General features: G+C 42.5%; 1 protein-coding gene across 3 annotated transcripts in view; it reads left to right on the top strand.

The window, feature by feature from the left end:
* The window catches only part of FYCO1 (FYVE and coiled-coil domain autophagy adaptor 1), a 48,042-nt gene extending 41,407 nt beyond the window's left edge, over positions 1-6,635 (top strand). For all 3 annotated transcript variants that reach the window (XM_044679255.1, XM_044679256.1, XM_044679257.1), the window contains 3 exons: positions 1,314-1,524; positions 4,669-4,778; positions 6,138-6,635. In XM_044679255.1, coding sequence (XP_044535190.1) covers positions 1,314-1,524; positions 4,669-4,778; positions 6,138-6,213 — 397 coding nt within the window. In that variant the 3' untranslated portion in view covers positions 6,214-6,635. The remainder of the gene's footprint in view (positions 1-1,313; positions 1,525-4,668; positions 4,779-6,137) is intronic.
* The last annotated feature ends 17,867 nt before the right edge of the window (positions 6,636-24,502 follow it).

Here is a 24,502-nt window from a genome sequence, read left to right on the forward strand (position 1 = left end):
GAAGAACATCATAGGAGAATTACCTTATTTGCCCTACTTGGGACCTCCAAAAGAGCCCTGTCCATAGATAAATGCCACTTTTTATCATGAGGGAATGAACCTCAGCTCATTGCTTTAGGCCTCAAGCCTTTGTTCTTCTTCAATCCCTTTTAGAAATATGAACAAAGACATCCCTAAACTCTTTTATTTTCCTACATCTTTCTGTGCCATTGGAGAAACCAAATCCACTGTACATGGAAATGGATCTTCTTGCCTCTAAGACTGCCTGTCCACCCCTCTACATGCCCTTTCACCTCCCATTAAATATTATTGCTATCTTTATTCCCATTTTTCAGATTAGAAAGTTGAGTCACAGAGAGTGACTTGCCTATGATCATAGAGTGTCAGAGGCATAAGTTGAAACCAGGTTCTCCAGTCCTTTATCCACTAGAATCTATGGCATTGTGACTGGGGGAGCTCCTTCCCTGCTCACAATTTCTGTTCATTGAGTGCTCTGTCAGCATAGAATACTTATTTCAGCTAAAGCCTCTATTCTACAGGAGATACACACTTGTCATACCCCAGTAATACAGCATAACATCTTCAGGGTTGGCATCTTTTTTCCCTTTTTTATATAACTTTTATTGTCCTTTTTTTCAAATCGCAAATCAGGGAGTTCATTTCCCATCTTCCTTTTTGCCTGCAAAGATAAGTGCAGAAAGCAGGAGTCAGTAGAGGAGATAACTGACTCCCTTCTTCCCCACCCTCCATCACTGGCTGCCTCTTTTTTGCCCATTAGAGTAAAAGTTAACTTCTTTGAGTGTTGTGGACTCCTTGGGCAGTCTGGCAGAGCCTATAGACTCCTTCTCATGATAATGTTTTTCAGCAAATAAAATAAAATCCACAGGATTGCAAAAGGAACCAATAACATTGAAATCATACCAAAATGTTTCATAGGCCCTAGTTTAAGAGCCTCTGCATTTGGACATAAATTGTAAAAAAAAAAAAGAGAGATTGTTTCATTCTTTGTACTTGTTTCCCCAGCACCTGGCACGGTTCCAGGCCAGAGTAATAATAAGAAATGCTCATTGTTATTGGTTGATTGATTAATCTAGTCCCAATTGCCACCCAAATAATTCTCATTTTACAGGAGCTAGAAGTTTTTCAGGACCCAAAGGGTAAGCACTTTCCTTCTTGAATCTTCTTGGTGAGAAGAGAAGGGCCCAAGATTTCTGCTTATCCTCCTCCTGCGAGAGGACAGGAGAGAGATTGCTGCTAGTCATAGCTGTACATTGCTCATCCAGCTGACCCCATTCTCTGCATCTTTCCTACAGGATAAAATTACCCCTCACAGTGGATGAGATCTTACATTTTGGAGAAGGCAACAGAGAGCTGTTCATTAAATCCAGCACCTACAGCATCATCCCCATCACTGTGACAGAGACTGGCCTCACCATCAGCTGGGTCTTCTCTTCAGATCCCAAAAGCATCTCGTTCAGTGTGGTCTTCCAGGAGTCTGAGGATGCCGCCCTGGACCAGTGCAAGGTCAGGCCCTTTCTGGTGGGCTGCCCCATAAAGCCTCCAGATCTTTCAGGTCTCCAGGCTGGCAGAGCCACTTTTCCAAAAAACAACTTTCTGCCAGGTGGGAGCCGATAAATATTTAACAACAGGCTCCCTGGGGAAAATATGTTCTCACAACACACTTTTGAGTTTAATCTACCTTATTCCCATTTTCTCCAACTATTTCTCAAGTCTAGACAATCAACAAAGCAATATCATTGGCAAGCCCCGATGGGTGGTGTTTGCGGATTGCTGAGATGGAAGGGTTCATACTGAAAATTTAACCATAGGCTCAGCTGGCCCCAGCCCTCTCCAAGATCCTGCCAGTCTGCTCCCACTGCTGCTAGGGCCATGGCTGCTTCTATGGCTCTATTTCCAAGTGAACCAGCAGGGGGCAAAAGGAAGCCACCCATCGGGTCCTGAGCTGCTTTCTGGAGGTACCCAGGTGGGCCTTTCATCTGAGCCTCTTACCCCACTGGGAGGAGGAGCCATTATTCTCCTTGAAATGTTGAAAAAGCATCAGGAAAAACAGTCTCAGAGCTCGTGGCCCAGCAGCCGGCCGCAGCTCTTCCTCGTAGATAGGCTTCGAGGTCACGGATGGCCTCTTCTCCCAGAGAGAGCTTGTGCCTGGCTCATTGGGAGTCCTGGATCTCCAGGCAGAGGGGCCCTCCGGGACCTCTAAATGCCCAGACCCTCAGAGGCTCGGGGAGGAAAAGGGTTCACAGGCTGTAGTCTTTGAACCCAGGTTCTCTGCATTTAGGAGGCACCTGCTGTGTGCCGGGCACTGTGCCAAGCGCTGGGGATACAAGGAGGGACAAAAAACAGCCCCTGGTCTAAAAGGAAAGACACCACTCAGAGCCGTGGAAGCAAGCTGGCAGGTGAATTGGGGGAGTCTCAGAGGGAAGACCCTGAGATTTAGGAGGATGAAGAAAGGCTTCTTTCTGTGGTTCAGATGGGGCTAAGACCAAGTCACAGAGCATTGTTCTGTGACATGTCCTCCCCTGTGTCCTCGGGGCCCAACAGGAGGCCAATGCCATGCTCTCACCTCCTCCCGTGTCCCCCGGAGCGCCTAGCACGGTGCCGTATGCAGCTGGTGCCCAGGACACAGTCTAGATGACGCCACTCGGATCCTCTGTGTCTCATCGGGCGTTTCTGAGACTGTCTCGGCCGTCTGTCCGTGCCCGTGAATTCTGCTTGGACTCAAGAGGTTCCCCCCAAGGAGAGCTCTCGTGGTCAGACTGGGGTCATGCCGGATGCCCTCAGCAGCCCCCTCTTGCGTGACCCTGAGCCGCTCGCAGGCTCTCGAACTCCACGTTCTTTACCCACGAGGATGAGATAAGAGCAGCTCCCGGAGCAGAGTCCCTCCGGAGGTCCTGAAAGTGGCCCGTGGTCACAGCAACATGAGGGGGGTCACTCAGACTTATGGGGCGCCTGCTGTGTGCCGGGCACCGTGCCGAGCTCGGGGAAGCCAAGAGGCAAAGGACGGGCTGGATCCATGCTCGTGTTACTGCTCTCCCTCCCAGAGCCGAGGTGCCCTTCCAGGTCGGCATCCCGGTGATAGTGTCTGACTTAGTGGGGGCAGAGGAGGCATCCATCCCCCACAGTCTGCACTGGGCCCTGGACCCCCAAAGCCAGCCATGGAGGCCCCAGGGTGGCCCCAGCTCGGAGCTCTCGCCCGAAGCTTCCTCCCCAGCAGCAGATGTATAGGGGGACGTGGGGGGCGTTCCTGTTCACTGGCAGATCCGTGAAGGATTGGAGTATCTCTTAGCATAAGACCTAACCAGAATATCCAAGGATTCTTGTTAAAATTAGAACCAGGGGAGCCTCAGATCTGTGGATTGAGAGCCAGGCCTAGAGATGGGAGGTCCTGGGTTTGAATTTGGCCCCAGCCACGTCCTAGTTGTAGGACCCTGGACAAGTCCCCTAACCCCCATGGCCTAGCCTTAGAACCAATATAGGGCACTCATTCTAAGACGGAAGGTTTAAGGAAAGAAGTTAGAATCCGATGTAGCAGCTCAGGGATTCTTAGCCTGGGGGAAGTGTCAGCAAGATCGTTTCCACTTGGCGTATCTGTTCTCGTGTACTTGGGAAGTATCCCAGGCGGATGCTGGGAGCAGTTCAGAGGAGAGTCGAGCTCTTCTCGCCGGCTCTCATTTCTCCTTTTCCAGGGAATAGGACTAAGCAGCGGCTGGGCCTCAGCATCTGTGTGGGCTCCTGTAGGTAAAGTGTTTTGGTTTGGAAAGATTTGATTCTACTGTCAAGTCTTTAATGGAAAGAATCACCTCCATTTCCGGGGCTCTGTGTCTTGCGCCTTTCTGGTCTTGTGGCCCGTCCCGAGTTTCCTGGCTTGTGGCAGTGACCATCTGAACAAGTTGTGACTAAAAAGAAAAGTTCACGCCCCGGTGCCTAGGACGAACCTCTCCAAGAGCCACAGCAGGCTGGCCCTTGTCAATCCGTCAGGCCTCCTCGTGCACCTCGCACCATGCTCCGTGCAGGGGAGACAGACGGACCTTCTCCTGCTAGGCCTGTTCCCAGCATGGTAGGGAGGTCCTGCCAGAAACTGGGTTTGATTCATGCAGCCTTCAACATCCAGGCACCCTTTTATGACTTGATGAAGCAGGATTTTATTGGGACTCCTTTATATTGGGATTTATTTATTTTATTTTGTCACCATTTTAGGGAACTTGGGGAGAAGACTTAACAGCAGCCATGAGCTGGGCCTCAGCTTTGGAGTAAACAAAGTGGGTGTCGTGGCTTCTTGCTCTCTCCCCGCCCCTTCCTTTTCTAGTTCTCCCCTGGCGGCTCCGCTGTCTTCTAGGAGGAGGGCGATTTCACCCTTCCATTGATTGTTGAAAGGGTTTGAAGCATGTGGAAAGCACCTTGGACTGGGGGTCAGGAGACTCCACTTCCTAGTCCAACCTGGGCTGCTTCGAGCCTTGAGCACTTCTCCCAACTCCAGTTTCCTCCTACCTAAATTGGGGGAGGTCAGGAGGTGAGGGTGGGCAAATGGTCTTTAAGGCAGCCCCCTGCCAGCTTTAAACCTTGTCATCTCTAAAATGAAGGTATTAGACTCTGTCATCTTCCCATTTGGAAACTGGCACATCATGTCTCCTCTGGCTTGATTTTCAGGTCCTCATTCCCATGACCCGTTGCAATTCCCACCGGGAAAATATCAAGGGTCAGCTGAAGGTCCGAAACCCTGGGATTTACATCCTGATATTCGACAACACCTTTTCTAGGTGAGTGAAGTTTATTGCTGGGAGAAGTCCTGAAGGCATTCTTACTTGAGTTGCCCTGCTAGTGGCCCCTGAGATGAATGCACCCCGAGGCTATACAGCCAAGTTCAAAATCACCTCTGCACACCCCAGACGTCCACATTCCCAAAGGGTCATGTTCTAGCACGAGTTAGGACGAGCATCTCTCCTGGCTGCTGCACTAGGTGGGGGTAGCAAATGCTGCTATAGGATTGGTTACGTTTCTGTGTCCTGACTCCAAAGACAAGGACTGCCAACGTCCCAAAGTGGTGTGCCAAGTGTGAGTTCTTTACTCCCACAGTGAGGAAAAGGATGGGGGACCTTGCCTAAGGAGCCTTGATTTCAGCCCTGACATCTTTGGGCATATCCAGCCCAAGGGGAGACAACCTCCAACCTTAGACTCCCAGGATTAGATGCTCCGGGGCTACAGGACTAACAGCCAGTATTGAGTAGACAGTATGTTGGCCAATTTTCCTCCCTCCTCTTCTCCCACATGGTCTTAGGCCTTCAAGAACCTCCCTACAAAATGCAAAAATGAGAATACCCCAAGGAAGGGCCACATCACAAGCCTCTTTGAACTAATACTCAGTTATCAATTAATCCCTTAGTAGGGTTTAATCGGGAATGGGAAACAGGATGGCCATAGAGGCTTCTTCAGATCTTCAGACCAGAAGCTCCTGGTCCCCATGTGTGGCCGGCAGAGGCTGTCAAACCTAAATCATCCCTTGTGTGTAACACGAGTTTCCAGCGCCCTGCCTAAAACTCTGTTTCCCTAGTTGGATGGAGAGATCCTCATGAAAGAACTGTGGGAAGGAGTATTTTAAATGCATTTCCTGATTCAGCACCCCCAGCTGATTTATATAAGGAGCTTTCAGTCTTTCCTTTATTGAGATTATTAAGCTCGTTTCTAATGGATGCTAAGAGCCAGGGGGATGAGTCCTGATAGGTACTGTATGGTCCTGGTGCTCCTAAAAGCTTGGGCCCAGCCGAATCCAGTGGAAATCAGGGTGTTCCACATTCCTCCAGGAGCATGTGGCTAACCCATATGAAGGTACAGGACCAGGTGAAGACAGCTGGGGTCATTTTTCTATTAATAACGAGCTAATGTAGCATTTGTGTCGTGCCTCCTTTGAGATACCATCAGAGTGGAACACCAACAGGGTTTTTTATTTGTTCTGGGAGTTAGAACCATTTCTTCCTGGAAAAAGTTGGCTTGTGGCCTCGTCGAGAGATCCTTGGCCTCCTGTCACTGAACCTAGTAAGGCTCATTGGCACAGCCGACAGTCACATCCGGGTTTTCTGGACCATCCCTAACAGGCCGCTTTTCTCTTTGTATCTTTGCAGGTTCATCTCCAAAAGAGTCTTTTATCATCTGACAGTTGACTGGCCCGTGATCTACGATGGAAGTGATTTTCCTTAAATTCAAACCCTTGCGATCTCCACCACATTACTTCATCCACAGGAAACACTACTCTTATTTATGTATCACTTAAACACTAAAGGAAAGAAACAAAGCCTGGCAGTCCCCAATTCCCCAGTTTTGAAAAGGTGGCGCGTCTCAAACAGGAACACTCTCAGCTCTGTACCATGTACAGCTTCCTAAAGCCCAGGGATCCCTTCTAATGTTTAAGGACCTCAGGCACAGCCTTTTGGGGGTTGAGATAAACAACCAATGAAAGTGAATTTTCCGGAGGGATTTACTTGAGTGCTTAGATACTTAGATGAGATGGGCTCTTCTCCGGGCAGCTGTTTTTTATACCTGCTATTTTGTGTACCCAAGAAACCAGGAGGGCTCCTGTTTTAAAAAGCCAGAGGTGGGTCTAGGGGGACGGGGTACATCATCCAATCTGCTGGAGTGGGGTGAAGAGAGAAGAACTACCCATGGCAGCAGTTAGCAGCAATTTGTAGCCATGCTCTTCTTCGGCAACAACTTATTCATCGACTATCTACTGTATGCACGATGCCAAAGGTTGCTCTTTCTTTTCTTGCTCTTTTTAAACACCAGCTAATAATACCTGAGGAAATTAATCATGTAAGGCAGTCATCGGAAGGACGGCTGCTTTAAGATAGGAAAACCAGTTGAATTCAGCCAGTACTTATTAAACACCAGCAATGGGCAAGGCTTATTGGGTGCTAAAGAGACAAGGATGAAAAAGAACCAGCCCCTGCCCTCAAAAAACTTCCCATCTGATGTTAACATGGCGACAGTGACTGGAGAGACTTGTGAGTGCTTAGTCTTCAGCCCAGTCGCCATCTCTTCTCTCCATTGGATTGAGAGCTCTTCAGAATCTCAGCTTAGCCTGGAGGGACCTGTAAGCCCCGCTGCCCTTCTTCCCAAGCTTCTCTCTGACTGCATCTGCATCTCCTCAGTTGACCAAACAATTGCTTGACCAGCCCTTATGTCTCAAACACACCGTTATCGGTGTGGTCACAGACATAAGTGTTGATTGTGAAGACAAGCAAGCGGTCAGACGGGCTGAGCCCTGGGCCCTCACTGAGCAGAAACCTGCTGATGGGGAAGAAAAAAAGAACAAAGTCTTGCATTTATTTGACATTGTGCCTCTTCCCTGAATGCTTTCGGAGGACCCAGGAAGATCTTTTGCCTCAAGTAGAGGTTTTATCACCGAAAAAAATTTAACTAAGATTGGTCCCTGATATTAAATGCAAACCCTTTTGTAGAAATCCAAGAACATTTTCATTTACTGATGACTATAACCAAAGGAGAGTTCTAGTTCCAAAAGCAATAGTTATTTATAAAGAATGTTTCTTTGAGAACAGAAGTGTAAGCCTCAATATAATCCATGAATTTATTGCATTCTTATTGCTTGATTTACACTTTAGCCCTAACACTTATATAGGACATATAATTTGCAACGTCACTTTTTTTTTTCTTTTTGTCCCATTTCATGACTTTGAAGAGCTCCTCTGCAGTCATCACATCAAACCCTGGGGCCCTTCTTTGCTTATGTCCTTTTCTACCTGTACTTCCTAAACTGTCTTTTCTATGGTCAGTTGAGATCCCTCAGATCTCAGGTGCTTCCTCAGGTTAACAGTACTCATGAAGAAGAGCATGCTTTAATCCTAAGGAAGAAAGATAGTGTATTGGCAAGACAGATGGATTGGGGTCTCGGGGGCCCCAGGTTCTGGTTCCGGCTCAGCTACTTGCTAGCTCTGTTACCTTAAGCAAGTCGCTCCATTCCCATCTCATCTGTAAAATGTAAATGAGGATTTGGGACTAGAACTCAGAATTTTTAAAGCCAAAAATAAAATACATAGGATTACAAAAGAAATCAGTTATATTGAAAAAATTATCAACATATTTATTAAGTCCGTGGATCCCTGGTTAAGAAGCCTTGTGCTAAATGATCTTTGCAGTCTCTGTGATTCTAAAGGGTGGCAAAGACGAGTGTCACAAAGGCACTGTAATACCAGCAACGAGAAACCTTGTTTGGGACAAGGAGAGGAAGTAAAATATATGTTAAGAGGAAGAGTCTTGTGTATAAAAAGACGCTGCTCATTTAAAGCAGAAAAGCCAGTTATTTTTAGTCAGGGAAGGAAGCCATCAAGGATCTTGAATGGTGCCCATCTGCTATTTAGAAGGTTTATCCCAAGCCACCTGTTTTCAGTTCTCATCTGGAAGGTTGCAATAGTGCCCATCTTTCCAGGGAGGGAAGAAGGATGGGCACCTGCAAGAAGAGAGAAATGGGAATGACACTTGGGAAATTGTTGGCATAGTGAGGCCCAGCCTCATCTGTTTTCAATGAATATTCAGCTCAAAAGTCTTAACAGGAAGAGATTATTTAGGACTGGTGGCATCTTCCAGTTACCTCTTCTGGAGACATTTCATTATTGTCCACCTTCTGTCAGAGGGAAACTGCATAGAGCCTCAAATCAACCACTTTTCTAGGGTCCTCAGAGAAGATATATGAAACTGTTAACCACCATGGTGATTTGGATTATCCTTCCATGCCTTCCTCTTTGATTGCCATGAAGAATCAAGAGTTGGCTGCATCACTGAGAGAAGTTAAAAGTCAAAGGAAACCTTCAGATATCTGGAATTTTCCTGTTGGGGTGACCAAGTTTTATCTTGGATGCCAGGGACATTTCAGGGGTCTCAGCTAGAAGGCCGAACACCCTAGCTGACGACATTGTTTTGCTCACCAGCTAATATTTCTAGACTTCTACTACCCCCAAGGCATTGGGTTCGGTATTGGAATATGTCTTTGGAATAACAGATCCATTGTGTTTTGCAATTATAGACGGTAGCAGGAGAACCTGTTAAAGACTTTAAAAAAGGGGCAATGTATTGCTTCTTAGGAAGCCAGTCAGAAATAAGGAAATAGCTTACTTAGGATGTGTAGAATTTTGAATATTCCCATGGATGGGCAATCAGATTGAAAATGAATGGCACTTTATTGTATCCAGAGGGCTGCCCAAATCATGCCATGGTCGCTTCTTCAGCTCCAAGCTTAGCAGCATATTTATTTTTCTGTACAGGAAGAGGAGACTATTCAGAGATTAGCTTTGTAATGGATTCCCAAGAGTGGAAACACTCTGTACTATGCAAAAAAAAAGGTCTTACATGGAGGTGTGGCTCGAAGCTGTGTTAACCCTTTAATTTACAGTTAGATTGCCAATTTCGCTAGGTGCTATGGGTTTTGGTTTTGTTGTATAACTGAGAGAATTTGATTCTTTTAGTCCAGCTCTGCCCCACTGACTAAAAACAAACAGGCAGCATCCTTGGAATTTCAGAGGACAATTTTAAAAGAAGAACAGCATCTGATTGCAAAACATCCCTGGGAGGAAGATAGCTAATTTTTGTAAACCCCAAGTCACTTAGCTGTCCACTGCATTGAAGCCATTAAAGTCCCCAACTCCAAGAACCAGTCATGTTCTGGGATAAACCAGTTAGCATTTTTCATTGCTGAACAAATTGTCTCTATCCAAGTACATGCTGAAGAAAGCACTTTATGATTTTAGCATTGGGGATTCAGAAAGATTAGATCAAGCCATACATTTCCCTGCCTTTATTTATTCTGATCCAGAAACCTGAGAACTAATCGATCCATTGGGCTTTAAAAATGGAAAAGGAAAGTAATGTGTGAATAAAAAAGAGCAAGATGGATCTTTCCATCTCACTTGGGGTCAGTAGTGCTGTTACTCTGTAGTATTCCTAGACTGGGTCATACTCAAGTGCTGGTGATGACTAAAGAGCAAGGGGTGCAGACAGTGTCAAAAGGCCCATTCATGAGGAAGTGAAGCCACTGTTATTTAATTGAGAAGTCGTGCTTTAAGACATTTTCCTTGTTACAGCCCTAAGTGGTCTCATATAGAAATTTCTGTATGGCCTCTAGGCTAAGAATCTAAGCTTTAGTGACCATAGACCAGGGCAGCTAGGTGGCTCAGGGGATTAAGAGCCAGGACTAGAGACAGGAGGTCCTGGGCTAAAATCTGGCCTCAGACACAAGCTGTATGACCCTGGGCAAGTCACTTAACCTCAATTGCCTAACCCTTACCACTTTTTTTTTTAAACCCTTGTACTTCGGTGTATTGTCTCATAGGTGGAAGATTGGTAAGGGTGGGCAATGGGGGTCAAGTGACTTGCCCAGGGTCACACAGCTGGGAAGTGGCTGAGGCCGGGTTTGAACCTAGGACCTCCTGTCTCTAGGCCTGACTCTCACTCCACTGAGCTACCCAGCTGCCCCCCAACCCTTACCACTTTTGACTTGGAACCAATACACAGTATTGATTCCGAGATGGAAGGTAAGGGTTTAAATTTAAAAAAATAATACACCCTATTTTCTGTCTTAGTATCAATTCTAAGAACAGCAAGGGCTAGGCAGTTGAGGTTAAGTGACTTGCCCAGCTAGGAAGTATCTGAGGTCAGATTTGAACCCAGGCCCTCTAGCTACTATACTACCTAGCTGTATCTCCTCCCGCCCTCCCCGCCACCCAGTAGATCCTTAATTCCCTTCATCTGTCCAAGGCATCATGCTAGGTGCTGGAGGTACAAAGGCAAAAATGAATCACCCTCAAGAAGTTGATGTTGAATTCATTGATAATGTCTGTCCCAGAGGGAGCATTAGCAACATGTCTTTCCAAGGTTTGTTTTATCTGGGGGTCAGTTGGGGGGGGGGTAGCAAAAAAGAAGCTTCACTGCCCAGCTGACTCCTGATCTGAGTCTCAAAGCCAAGTAGGGTGCTTAGAGATCAGATGAGATTGGGTCACGGGTGAATTGAAATCCAGGTGTCAAAAAGACGGCTTTTTCTTGGCGAAGCCTTCAGTGGGCTTTCTCTGTTTGCGGCAGGGTTCTTCCAAAAGGCAGGAGGAACTATGCTCACTGCATGTTCTTTGGTCTCTTAATAATCCTTTTAAAAACCACCAAGGGAGCAGAGGGTGCCACAGGGGAAAGGCTAACCAGGGCAAGGCCCCTTCCACACTAGTCACACATTATTCCAAGGGGAGGGGAGGGGAGGGTCGTCAGCATCACTGCACAGCTGGCACCCACATCTTGGAATTTGTGGCTTGGAAGCTGGAATTCTGCTTGAGTGAGACTAACCTTCACGAAATCCAGCCTTATCCCGACGGCATCTTCTTTGGGCTCCTGGTTCAGATGCACCAGCCAAGGCGTTGCCTAAGAAAAGCAGTACCAAACATGGACGCCACCCCAAGCCATGGCGGTGGGGTGAGAGATTTTTGTCACTGGAGCATATTCATTTATAAGCAATATATACACTGCACCGTGTGGGGTGCTTCATGCTTTTTGGCTTTTTGGCTTTTATCTCAGGAATCTAAATTAAAAGGAGAAAATGCTCTTTAGAGTGGTGTCTCTTATTGTCACTTACACCAAAAGGGGATGGTGGGGGGAGAAAAAGTATAGTAACTTACAGGCAGGATGGGAGGACCCCAGAAGACAGTAACCCTTGGCTCCTCTGTCCCCCCCCGCCTTTGAGGGCCACTAATTTATGTAGGACAGGCCTAACAGGGGCCTCTACCCCAGAAAGCTCTGTGTGCTGGCCCCCTGGGCATCTCCTAGCTTGGTTTATGGAAGTCATTTGATCCTATTTGAAATGGCAATCATTCACATTTATGGCTTCTCCAAGGCCATTGGACGTGTGGAAATGGAGTTCGGGGATGTTGGTCCTTTAGTTACTATTCACCTCTCTTCATCCCCATGAATTGAAAAATAATTCCTTTCTGGGGTCATTTTCAGAGAAACCTGGGAAGACTTGTAAGAACTGATACAGATTTAAGCAGATCCAGGAGGGAAAAAATAACATTATAAAGGAAAAACCATTTTGAAAGATTCTAGAAACTCGGACTGATGATGAATCATGCTGTTCAGCTCCTGACAAAGAGGTGGTGGAATCGGGGTGCAGATTGAAATGTACACTTTTTTTTAACGTGGCCAGTGAGGAATATGTTCTGTTTTACTATGCATGTTTGTTGCAAAGGCATTGTTTCCATTTTTCTAATGGGAGATAAAAGGGAAGAAAAAATATTTTTATTTGAAAAAAAAATTGTAATTTAAAAAATAATCCTTTTTCTGATCCTGCCCAATAAGCAGATTGAACTGTAGTGTAGAGAGTGTGATTTAGACACTCTCAAAACCGTCAGCTTCCTTTCCTAGGAAAAGGTACAAAGTCTACTGCTTGAAGCCCTGGCCCACAGACCTTTTGATGCAGTGCTGGCAATAGGAAGCCCATCTTGTCCTGTCATCCTGTTGGGTATCCAGGTATGACTGGATCCAGCCTCTGCACCCCTTCCCTGTCCCCTGTGCTTCTCCAAGATGAGACAAACGATGACAGACGGGGTTTCTGCAGAAGCTTTAAGATGCAGAAAAGCCACCTCACGTGGGTCTGCCTTTTCCACTGAGCTCTCAGAGCAAGGTGATGAGGAGGCTGGTGAGATTTCTGTAGATGACTCAGAGGAGAACTTCCCTTACTGGAGAGGTCATCACCTCTCACTATGAAGATTCGTGGGAAGATTCAGGCTACTCAAAGTGTTACAACAGAAGCATCTGGGGGGTGGGGAAAGGGGTGCTCAATACTCAAAAAATATATATGCAAAGAAGAACAAACCAGCCTTTTTCGTTTTGGAAGTGAAAGCTGAAAAAAGCAATAATGAAAGCTATTCAGAGCTTCGTGGGGTTGTGGGGAAGGGCAACCTTTTACTTTTCTCACACTTACTACCTTCTAAAGAAGGTCGTTGAAGACATAGCAGGGCGTGCCTACTAGATGTCTTGTGTCTGCTTGTCTACTAGCCCTTCTTCATGTTTTTTTGTCTCTACCTTTGTCTCTACTCTCTTGTCTCCTCACTCCCCTCCATTTGTCACTATCTCTCCCTCCCTTCCCCTCTTCCTTTTCCTCTCTGTCTTCTCTCCCTCTTCTTCCCTCCTTCCTCCCCCTCTTCTCTCTCTTTCCACCTGTCTCTCTCACACTTCTCTCCTCTCTCTCCCCACTGTTTCTGTCTCCCTTTCCTTTCTCTTCTTCCTCCTCTCTCTACTTTGTTCCCCTCTCCTCCCTCTTCTTCTCTCTCCTCTGCTCTCCCCTCCTCTCTCTCTACTTTGTCTCCCTGCCCACCATCCCTGTCTCTGTATCTGATCTCTGTGTCTCACCTTCGAAGTAACAGATGTCTGTGTGGTTTTCCTGAACATTTTTCTGCACATATAGGCTTAAGAAAGGTTTCTCACAACCACTTCCCCATCTGGACCCTAAATTGAATTTCATTCTAATGGCCAGGATAGCTATAGTAGTGAGTGTCCTTATCACAGAATAGGAAGGAAGCCTGACGCTGGTCTAGACCTGGGCTTTGAGCCTGACAGCCAATGGGGTGAGCAAGGAGAAGTCTCCTCTAGAGGTCCACCAGGCCAGATACTTGTCAACCCACAGGCCCACAGAGGGATGGAATAGGGGGCGAAGTTTGTCCTAAAGAAACCTTGCTCCAGATGAGTGCTATCTGCTCACTGGCATGGGAAATATACGATCTGGGTAGAAGGAGGGTAGGTGTGGACAAAAAGGGATAAGATGCATTCCCTTTAGGCTCATAGAATTCGCCTTAGATGGAACCTTGAAGACCATTTGCTCCAATTCCCTCATTTTAGAGATGAGGAAACTAGTCAAGAGGAGTGAGATGACTGTCCCAAGGTTACATGACTAGTGAGCGTCAGAGAATTTTAAGACACTGACTCATCAGAGAAACAAGGACAAGCTGCCATGGCAGCTCTCCAGAGGGCTGCTACTATGGATCCCATGCACCTGACCGGAAAGAGCTTCGGAGAAGGAGAACAAGTAATAATGCTCCATCCTTCTGGCCACAGCTGATCATTCGGGCTTTGCTGAAGGCTATCAGCCAGCTGAAGACATCAACGGAACACAGGCAAGCCTCAGAAAATATGTCTAGTTTGTAGCACAGGCTGAGGGTGTGGGGAGATGAAGGGTTGAATTCAAGTGACAATTCCCAGACCACTTAGCCCTATAAGAATGGCTGGTGTGGCTCGTTATGGAGTCAGAGATGGTGGTGGCCAGCAAAAGGGTGTTGCTTTGCTTCAGTGTCAACCCCTCCAAGGATGTTGCTGGCATCCACTGTGGGGAACTGCCAAGCAACTGTCATCATCTGGAAACAAACTCATTCTCCAGGAAGGTCTGATCACCCTGTAAAGTTACTCATGATTATTATTAGAAGGGATGAACATTCCTAAATACAGAAAAGTAGAATATGAGTTGTGATAGTATGGGTAAAAGGTGGCAGAGTAAGGTAGCCAGACCACTGGACCTGACTTTAAAGTCTGGATTTAAATTCTGCTCAAGAGGCTTACTGGGTGACCCTAGGCAAGTCAATCTCCTTAGCCTCAGTTTCCTTCTCTGAAAGACAGGAATAATGATAACTCCTATCTCAGAGTGTTATTATACTGATCAAGGGAGATAAAGTGCTTTGCAAACCTTAAACTAACTCTATAAATGTGAGTATGGTGGCCAGGTGGATAAGAGGTATTCCGAGAATTCTTGTTGAATTGAACGGAAGAAGAGATTGGCCCTCTGTGTTCAACAGACTCAGAGAGAGTCTGAAATATCTGTTATTCCATTGTTCCCATTGTTATCCCATGTTATTCCATGACCCAAGAAAAAGCTCAGAGCCGATCCTTCACCATTGTCTGACATGCCCTCCTTCCCCAGAGACCCCTTTTCCGTATCTTGTATTTTAAGTCATTGAAGGAAATGCTCATTTTCAATGGGAACTTACTGAAATCATAATACAAATGTGGTTTTTCCCCATCCAAGTTCACAGACCCCCTAAAACCAGCAACTTCCCTTCCCTTGGTAGAACCAACAAACAAGCTCTCCAACTCCAGAACATAGGAGATGATTACCGCAAAAGAAGTCAGTCAAGTAAGAAGGATTTATGAAGTGCCCACTATGTGCCAGGCACTGAGGATACAAAAATATAAATGAAGTAAATCATGCCCTCAAGGAGCTCACATTTGGTCAGGGGAAAACAACATGGATGGGTGTTGATGTAGCTATGCACATATATATGTACACACATATATAGAGACACCTCTGAAGATATGTGTGCGTGTGCATATAGATGCACAAGAACATATGTATACATGCACACATGCAAATTTGTGCATATATGTTCCTCATACAGAGCATTATAACTCTTATCTTTGCATTATTCTCCTGTTCCTGGAATGCACTGCTATCTCAGCCCCTTAGAATCCTTTGTTTCCTTCAAAACTTGGTGTATAAATATTTGATATTTAGTCATTTTTCAGTCATGTCCAGATATTTGTGAACCATTTGGGGTTTTCTTGGCAGAGTTATTGGAATGGCTTGCCATTTCCTTCTCTAGCCCATTTTGCAGATGAGGAAACTGAGGTAAACAGAGTGAAGTGACTGGCCCAGGGTCACACAAGTAGTAAATGTCTGAGGCTGGATTTGAACTCATCAAGATGAGTCTTCTTATATGTGTGTGTTTGTGTGTGTGTGTAAACATGTATCTATGCAAATGTAGGTATAGGTGTGTATATATATATATATATTTGTAAACACATTTCTGCACATACGTATATCATATGTGTAGGGATGTGTATGCATTTGGGTATTTATATATACTTGTGATTGTATTTGTGCACACACTCAATAAATAAATGGTCTATTTGGGTTGGTAGAGGAGGGTCCCTGTAGTAGAAATCAGAGAAGGCTTCTTGTAGAAAGTGACTCTTGAGCCAAGTTTGGAAGGAAATGAAAGATTCTAAGAGGCTGAGATAGCAGCGTATTCCTGGCACGGAAAAACCATGCCAAGATGAGAATTGTAATGCTGTGTATAAGGTACAGCAAGAAGATGAGTTCAACTAGATTGGAGAGTGCAAGAAGGAAACTGGAGTTATAAGTTGGGACTAGGCTGAAAAGGATTTTAAAAGCTGATTTCAAAATGAATATTTGAAAATCATTGATTTTATTGAAGATCCACTTTTTTTCTTGTAGAATGATACTCATTTTGCTGGGTTAATTTTTCTTTATCATAATCCTTTGTGTCTTTTGCCTTTTGGAATATGCTATTCTGTCTTTTCTGCTCCTTTAAAGTGATAGCTGGTAAATCATGTGTAACTCTCATTGTGGTTCCTTGATATTTTAATTCTGTCTTTCTGGCTGCTGGTGGTATCATTTTTTTCATTTTGACTGGAAATTCTGGATTTTTTCAATGACATTTCTGGGTATTTTCACTTTGGAATTGCTTTTAGGAGGTGATTTGTAGATTTTTTTTTGCTGTTTTCAATTTCCCCTTTTATTCTATCTGAAAAAAAAAAAAAAGATTTCTTGAGATATATCCAAGGGGCAGCTAGGTGGATCAGTGTATAGAGAGCCAGGACTAGAGAAGGAAGGTTCTGGGTTCAAATTTGACCTAAGACATTTCCTAGTTATGTGACCATGAGCAAAGACTCCTAAACCCCAAATGCCTGTCCCTTACTACTTAGTATTGATTCTAATGTATGGGTTTAGGGGAGAAAAAAGAAATATCCTGGTTATGGGAGGAGGGGCGAAATGCCATGAATTTCACATAATCCTATGCTTAATTTATCTCCCTCTGATCTGTTCTCTAGGTCAGTTGTTTTTCATTTGATATCTTACATTTTCCTCCATTTTTTCTTTTTTTTAATTTAATTTCAAGAATTATTTGCTCCTGAATCACTAATTTCTAATTAGTCCATTCTGATTTTTAGGGTGTTTTTGCTAGGTTAAGGTTTTGAGCTTCTTTTGTTAAACTGCTGATCCTTTCCCCAGGTTTCTTCTCCATACCTCTTATTTATTTCCTTTATAAAATATTTTTAAATGTTTACATCATTTCTTTGTGTTTTTTTTATGTTATATACTTAATACCATCACCACCAAACATTTAAATATATAAATGCATTAAGAAATTGTGGTAAACCAAAAATTCCACATTGTTTACAATTTGTCTTAAAATATGTAAATTATATGTGCGTGTGTGTGTGTGTTTTAATATAAACATCCTCTTCTTTTGAGCTCTCTTTAGATTTATTTTACTTTGATACTTTTTTCTCTTGGTTTTGTGGTTATTTTTAAAATGTAATCATAGTAATGTATTATTCTTATTCTCTTTTCATCTCTTCATATATTTCCCTTATTTTCTTTCTATTTCTAATATTCCCCATTTCTAATAACAATATAATCTATCACATTCAAATATTATAATCTATTCAGGCATTTCTCCCAATAATTGCATTTGTGTTATTTCCAGATTTTTATCATTACAAACAAAGCTATTATGAATATTTTCCTGCACACACGGCTTTGTGTGTTGAGGACAATAATGCCCTCAGGACCTAACCCTAGTAATAGAATCCTTAGGTCACTGAGCATGAGCAGCTTAACAGCTCTTAATGCAAATTTCCATCTTGTTTTCTAATAGAAAAAAAATTACAGTGGCTTTATCAATGTAATATAACACCTGTTTCTCCATGTTCCTATCAGCTTTTAATTTGATCAACTTAACCTGTCTGGTTTTCAGTTAATATGCATTACCAGGACTATATTTAGCTAGATTGTCACTTAGGCAGCAGACACAATATATTGCCAGGACCATATTTTTTCCCAAAATCCAGTCTTTTTATCTTAGTCATACCCAGTGGAGCTTTTGTTCTAGTACCATGACCTCTCAAGAATGCAGGACTACCTCCATAGTATGATGAATTTTAAAGTAAGACTTTTGCAGAATATTTATGCTCTCCAAACCATTGTCATCTCACCAGAAATCATGTTTAGGTTATGTGTGTGCTTAGGCTTAGATCCACTGCTAACCTCATGCAGATGTGTGAGGGTCATATTTAACTTATCTAAGGTTATATTTATCTCTAACTTCTTTCTCATTTATTTTTTTGTTAGATTCATCTAGTTCTGAAAGGGGGAAAATTAAAATCTCTTGCTATTATTATTTTGTTATCTATTTCCATCTGCATCTCATTTAGATTTTTCCTTTAAAAATCTAGATGCTATAACACTTGCTACATATAGGTCTAATTCCTATAATACTTAATTATCCATAGTACCCCTTTCCCCTGTAAAAGTGAAAATTAATGGTTGGATAATAATTTTATGAAATTATGTGGTTGCCAATATTTATTATATCTCGAGTCAGAAATTTATTTGCAAAATATAGGGGAAACATTAAAGCAGAGAAATGTGAAAGAGGTTAGAGAAAATACCTATACTAGTCCTCAGCCAGGGGGGCTGATGGTAAGTAACCACTGTGGCCTCCTCCAAGATGGAAACTAGTCTCTCCAGAAACTAGGAAAGGAGTCAGCCCTTTTCACTCACCCAACAAAATAGTCCAAGAGTTAGTCTAAGTTGAAGTCGAGCTCCAAGCCTGCGATCCAAGCCACAGTCTCTAGCAAAGCTCCTTCAAAGACTGTCTCCAGAAGACACCCTCTTCAGACACCTATCTTCTCAAAGACAATCTCCTCTGAGGGAGTTTGAGGCTTACTTTTACTATGACTTCTTGTCTCCTCCCCTCTTCGGAAGGGGTCAATCACAGTTTCCAAACTGTCTAGCACTGCCCAGGGGTAGTGTCTGTGAGATTGACTTCTTGCCTTCTGAAGGTCAATTTCTCATCAAAAAGGTTCACAGTTTCCTGGTTGAACAGTTTCTGAGGGTATGAACTCTTGTGTGAATTCTTAAAAGAATTCACAAGTTTCTGACTGATTGCCTTAAAAAATGGGTGGAGCTCTCCAAGTATCTTGCTAGCTTCTCACCTAGCACTAAGTAGGGTGTTCAATCTTTTGTTGATTCAATTTAAAAGGTAGATAAAAGAGAGTTAATCCCATCTTCATTCTGAGGTAACTCAGGATAGACAATAGAGTAAAGAATTATCTTTCACACCCCCAACTTAATATAGTTACCCTATTCATCCTTTCCAATTGTATCCATTTTAGTCCCAACTCTGTTAAGGATCTGTCCTGGGTCATGACTTCAACCCCTTATTTCTCTGGATCAGCTGGGGCATAGTATATTTTGCTCTAGGCCCTCACCTTCACTCTATGTGTCTCTCTCATTTTTTATTGTATTTCTTATAAATCACACATTGTCAGGTTTGGGTTTTTTTTTCATCTTTTCTCTTATCCATTTTCTTCCCATGGGTGAATTCATCCCATTTACACTCAATGTCATAGTTATTAGCTGTGCATTTCCATCTACTCTGTTCCTTCAAATTGTTTGTCCTGCTCTTCCTTTCTTTCTACTGTATCCTCCTCAGATTTGAAATTTTCTTTAACCAATACCTCTCCAATTCAAACCCCTTCCCAAAAAATGTCCCTTATTCTTTTCCCTTGGCCTCTTGGTTCCAAATTGGGCCACCTTTCCAAAGGTCACTTCCTTATCCCTTACCCCTTACTTTTATTCTGTCTGCTTTTCCATATTTCCTTCCTTATCCCCTTATCCCCTCACTTTACCCCCTACCTCTTGATGTACCCTCTAGGTATCCCTACTTTCCCACCCTTTTCTTATCCTGTTGTTCTCCTTTGTCTTAATTCACCACACACACACACACCGGGTCCCTCCCTTATCACATTCCCCTTCCCTCCTGTTTCTCTGTCCATTAAGATAAAATTTACCTCTCTGATTGTGTATGTGGTCTCTCTTTATTCAGGGTCTAAGGAGAATAGGCTTGTAGTACTACCAGACATTCACTCTCTCCTCTACTTCTCTGTGGCAGTTCCTCTACTCATTCCTTCTCCATATGAATTAACCCATTCCACCTCATCTCCTCTTGGTCTATTACATTACCATTTCAGTTCATTCCATTCAATTCACCTCAACCTTGAATCTTCTCTCCATACATGCCCCTTCAAAATACGCAGACAAAGATTCCATTCCCAGGGGCCATAGATGACATTTTTCCATACAGGAATGAACAATTTGACTTTTTTGGGTTGCTTATGATTAGTTTTTGATTACCTTTGTATGTTTTTTAAAAACAAAATTTTCTACTGAGTTCCGGGTTTCCCCCCAAGAATAGGCGAAACTCATTTAGTTTGTTAGATGTCAACTTTTTACCTTTTATAATTATGCTCATCTTTGCTAGATATGTGATTTTTGGTTGTAAGCCCAGTTCTTTCGCTCTATGAAATGCTCTTTCCCATGTCCTTCATTCTTTTAATGTTTTGATGGCTAAGTCTTATATTATTCTAACTGTAGCTCCACAGAATTTACATTTTTTCTTGTTGCTTGTAATATTTTCCCCTTAACCTGTGTAAGTGGGGGAGTTGCCAAAATGTAAGGAGGGAAAGGGTTTTTTCATCAAATATATTAAAAGGTGGTCGCCAGAGGATTGAACAATTATCAATCCTCAATTAAGAATAATATCAAGTCAAAATTGACTTTATGGAAGTTTATTTACAATTGAGAAGAGAAAGGAAATAAGGAAATAAGAATCTAACACAGTAGGTAAATTACTACCATCCTCTAATTAGTCCAGGTAGATCTAATTAACCCTCAGCCGAGAGTCAGAGGGCCAAAGGCCCGGAGGTGAATGAAGCAAAGCTTCATTCATAGAGTCTCTATTAATGGGAAGTTCCTTAAGAGAAGTTCAGGAAGGTTCAATCTTTAAACTCACCACGTGGAATTCCAAAAAGATATTGAGAACAGTTTCACCAAGGTCTCAGCATTCCAGCCAACACTCCTCCATGAACCAGGAAAGCTAGAAGACTCAGTCCAGCTGACTGAGGTCTCATTTTAAAGGGGTAACTTATGCATCACTTCCTGTGCCTCCCTCCTAGTTTGCATGTCCAATCACAACAGACACTTCTCTTAGGACTGCCTAGGGGGTAGTCAGTTGATTATTTGTCACCCACTCTAGCACACGTGGGTTATGGACCTCCCAAAATTGGAGGTGTTCTCACCTTTGGTAATTAAATCTAAAGATGGGCAGTGTAGACTTAATCAAATTGTCACAATTGGGAGCTACAGAATTTAGCAATGATGTTCCTGTTTATTTTCATTTTCTGGCCTCTTTGAGATAGTGGTCAGTACATTCTTTCAATTTCTATTATACACTCTATGATTCTGGAATTTTAAGGTAGTATTCTTCGATGGTTTCTTGAAGTGTGGTGTCTACTTTTTTTTATTCTAATTTTCTGAGAGTCTAGCTATTCTTTCTCCTTGATCTATTTTTCAGGTCCAGTGTTTTTGTGATAAGATGTTTCATACTCTCTTCTATTATTTACTTCTTTTGATTTTCCTTTGTTATTTCTTGTTGTCTTAGGAAATCTTTAGTTTCTCTTTCTCCAATTCTAGTTCTTCATAGATATTTTCTTCTGTGAGTTTCTGGATCTCTTTTTCCATTTGGGTGATCATTCTTTTATAGTTTTCTTGATTTTCTTGAATGGTTCTTATTTTTTTCTAGTTTTCTCTCAACTTCTCTCATTTGGTTTTTGAGGCCTTTTTAAAAGCTCTTCTAAAAGCTCTTTTTGTGCTTATGCTCATTTATTGTGTTTCTTTGCTGTTTTTGAAGTAGATGTTTTTTCTTCACTGTCCTCTAAGTTTGAGCCATGATCTAGATCCTACACTGTCCCCATAATAACTATCAATTGTTAGGTTATTTCTCCTTTGCTTGTTCAACACTTATTTATTTAGTTATTTATTTTGAATGTTAACAGCCAGGTCAATGGTTTTCATTATTGGCTCTTTGCTGGATTCTCAGAGTTCCTATTGTGCTGGAGTATGTTACCGCACAGGTTTCAGGATTTTGTTTGTTCATTTTTACCTGGGTCCTATTTAGTTTTTCCAGTTTTTATAGTCCAGGGTCTGATGCGTCACTCAGCTCAAACCCCAGCCTGGTGTTCTCACTAGATCCAGTGGGAAGTTCTGCCATTGCTACTGCAAGCCACCAGTCTGCCTTTCCCTGTGGCAACAACCAGGGATTCAACTCTCCTGGGAATGGAACCCTCTCCTGGGCCCCAGTCCCTTAGTAACCACACTTACCCATGTTCTCTCTTTCCTCACTTCTCCTTTCTTACTATCACAGCTTAGGACAGAGCAGGTGTCCAGGCCACATTCCTTGGGCCTCCAAAGGTCCTCAGTTGCTAGCAATGAGGCCTGAACTCCTGTCCTGGCTTGGCACCCACAGAGTCAATGGTGTCCACTCTTTAAATCCTCAGCTATAGACCAGTGGGAGTCTCCTGAACAGAGGCTGCAGCAGACACAGCTGCTGCCAGGACCCTCTGCTTGAGGATTTCAGTGATATCCTTCAGAAAACAGGCAAAGTGAGTGAGATTGCCAATCTTGCACCCAGTGGTTACCTTGTTGATTCCATTGTGTTTACTCTGGTCCTGCCCCAGGGCCTACAATGGAAGGATGGAGGCCAGGGAAATCAGAAACTTTCCTCCCTAGTTTTTCCAGGCTGTTCAGCTTTACTCTTGACTTCTATCTATTTTTGCTATGTTTAGCTTTGATTCTGAAGAGTTATTTTTGGTTGTTTGTGGGGTTATTAGGAGGATGAGAAAGCTTCTTGCCCTACTCCACCATCTTCTCACAATGCTACATCATTTCTTTGAAGAATTCTAATTGTTATCAATTGAGTAATTATAAGTTTTTGAGTTATGCCCCCTTTCTAGATTTATGCTTTGGTCACGTTTGGTGTTATAAAACTGTTTTCACTTTTTGTTTCTGAATTTTTGTTGCTGAAGCCTCAGGAGTCAAGTTCTATGTCTCTTCTGCTTTAGAGAATCAATTCAAGTTAAGGGGGTTTTCCTTTATCCAGGTGGTTTTTCTTTAGGCCTTTCTCTTTACAACAAACACCAAAGCTTTCTTTTCCAATGATCAGTCTTAACTGAAACTCTTTCCTTTGGATGAGGAGGGAGAGGAAAGACTCTTTAATCTTTAATTAAATTTGAAGATGCCCTCCTTTCACATAAGAGAACTAGCTGAGGACTTTCTCCTAGCACCCGAAATTATCAGTTTGACTTTGGTCCTTCGGGGGATTTCTTTCTACTAAGACAGTTAAATAAATTTTTTTAAAAAAATCAACTGTCTATTGGCACCATTTCTAATTTTAATTTATTTTAATCTAACTATAAATGTTGACTATAACAATATTTTTAAAAAGTAACTGAAGAAATAAGCATAGGAAATGAAGAAACAAAATGATCACTTTATGTAGATGACATGATAGTATACTCGAAATCCTCTAAAGAGGTGCTAAAAAATAAAAAAATGATAACTTAAGCAAACTTTCAAGTTATAAAATAAATTGACACAAAACAGCAGCATTTTTATATAATACCAATGGAATCCAGCAAGAACAGATAGAAAGAGAAATTCCATTTAAAGTTATTACAGAAAGTAAAAAAAAATATTTGGGAATCTACCTTCCAGGATATACCAGAGAACTAAGGAACTACAACTACAAAAGACTGTTTTACAGAAATAAATAAATAAGTAAATACAGAAAAATAAATACAGAAATAGACAAGTTCAGAAATAAATCCATAAATAAAATATAGATAGACCTAAATAATTGGAAAAATATTCATTGTCCATAGGGTAGGATGAGCCAATATTATACCTAAATTAGTTTACTTATTGTGTCACACCAATCAAACTGCCAAAGGATTACTTTATAGAACTAAAAAAAATAATAGCAAAATTGATATGGAAGGGGGAAAAGTCAAGAATCTTAAGAGATATAATTAAAAGAAATAGGAAAGAAGGAGGTCTAATAGTAGCAATCTCAAACTATAATGCCAAATAGTGATTGTCAATACAGTTTGGTCCTAGTTCTAAAGAGATCTATCAGTGGAACAGATTAAACATCTGACATACAAAAGCAAATATTTTCAATATTTGACAAAGACACATACCCCAGCCTCTGTGATAAGGACTTAGCAAAAACTCTGTAAAATTAGATAGTTGTACGGAAGAAATTAGATTTCAACCAACACCTCACATCTTATACAAAGATAAGCTCAAATAGAAACATGACCTGGATAGTAAAGGTTAAATCATAAACAAATTAAAGAAATATGGAGGCAAACTACCTATCATATTTTTAGAGAGGAGAAAAGTTCATGGCCAAACTAAAAATAGAGGGGATCATAATAGACAAAATGAATAATTTTCATTACATAAAATTGAAAAGTTTTTGTACAAAGCTAATGAAACTGAAAATAATAGGGAAACAATTAATTGGGG

The sequence above is a fragment of the Gracilinanus agilis genome, chromosome 5 (assembly GCF_016433145.1).
Source record: "Gracilinanus agilis isolate LMUSP501 chromosome 5, AgileGrace, whole genome shotgun sequence".
Classification (NCBI taxonomy): domain Eukaryota; kingdom Metazoa; phylum Chordata; class Mammalia; order Didelphimorphia; family Didelphidae; genus Gracilinanus; species Gracilinanus agilis.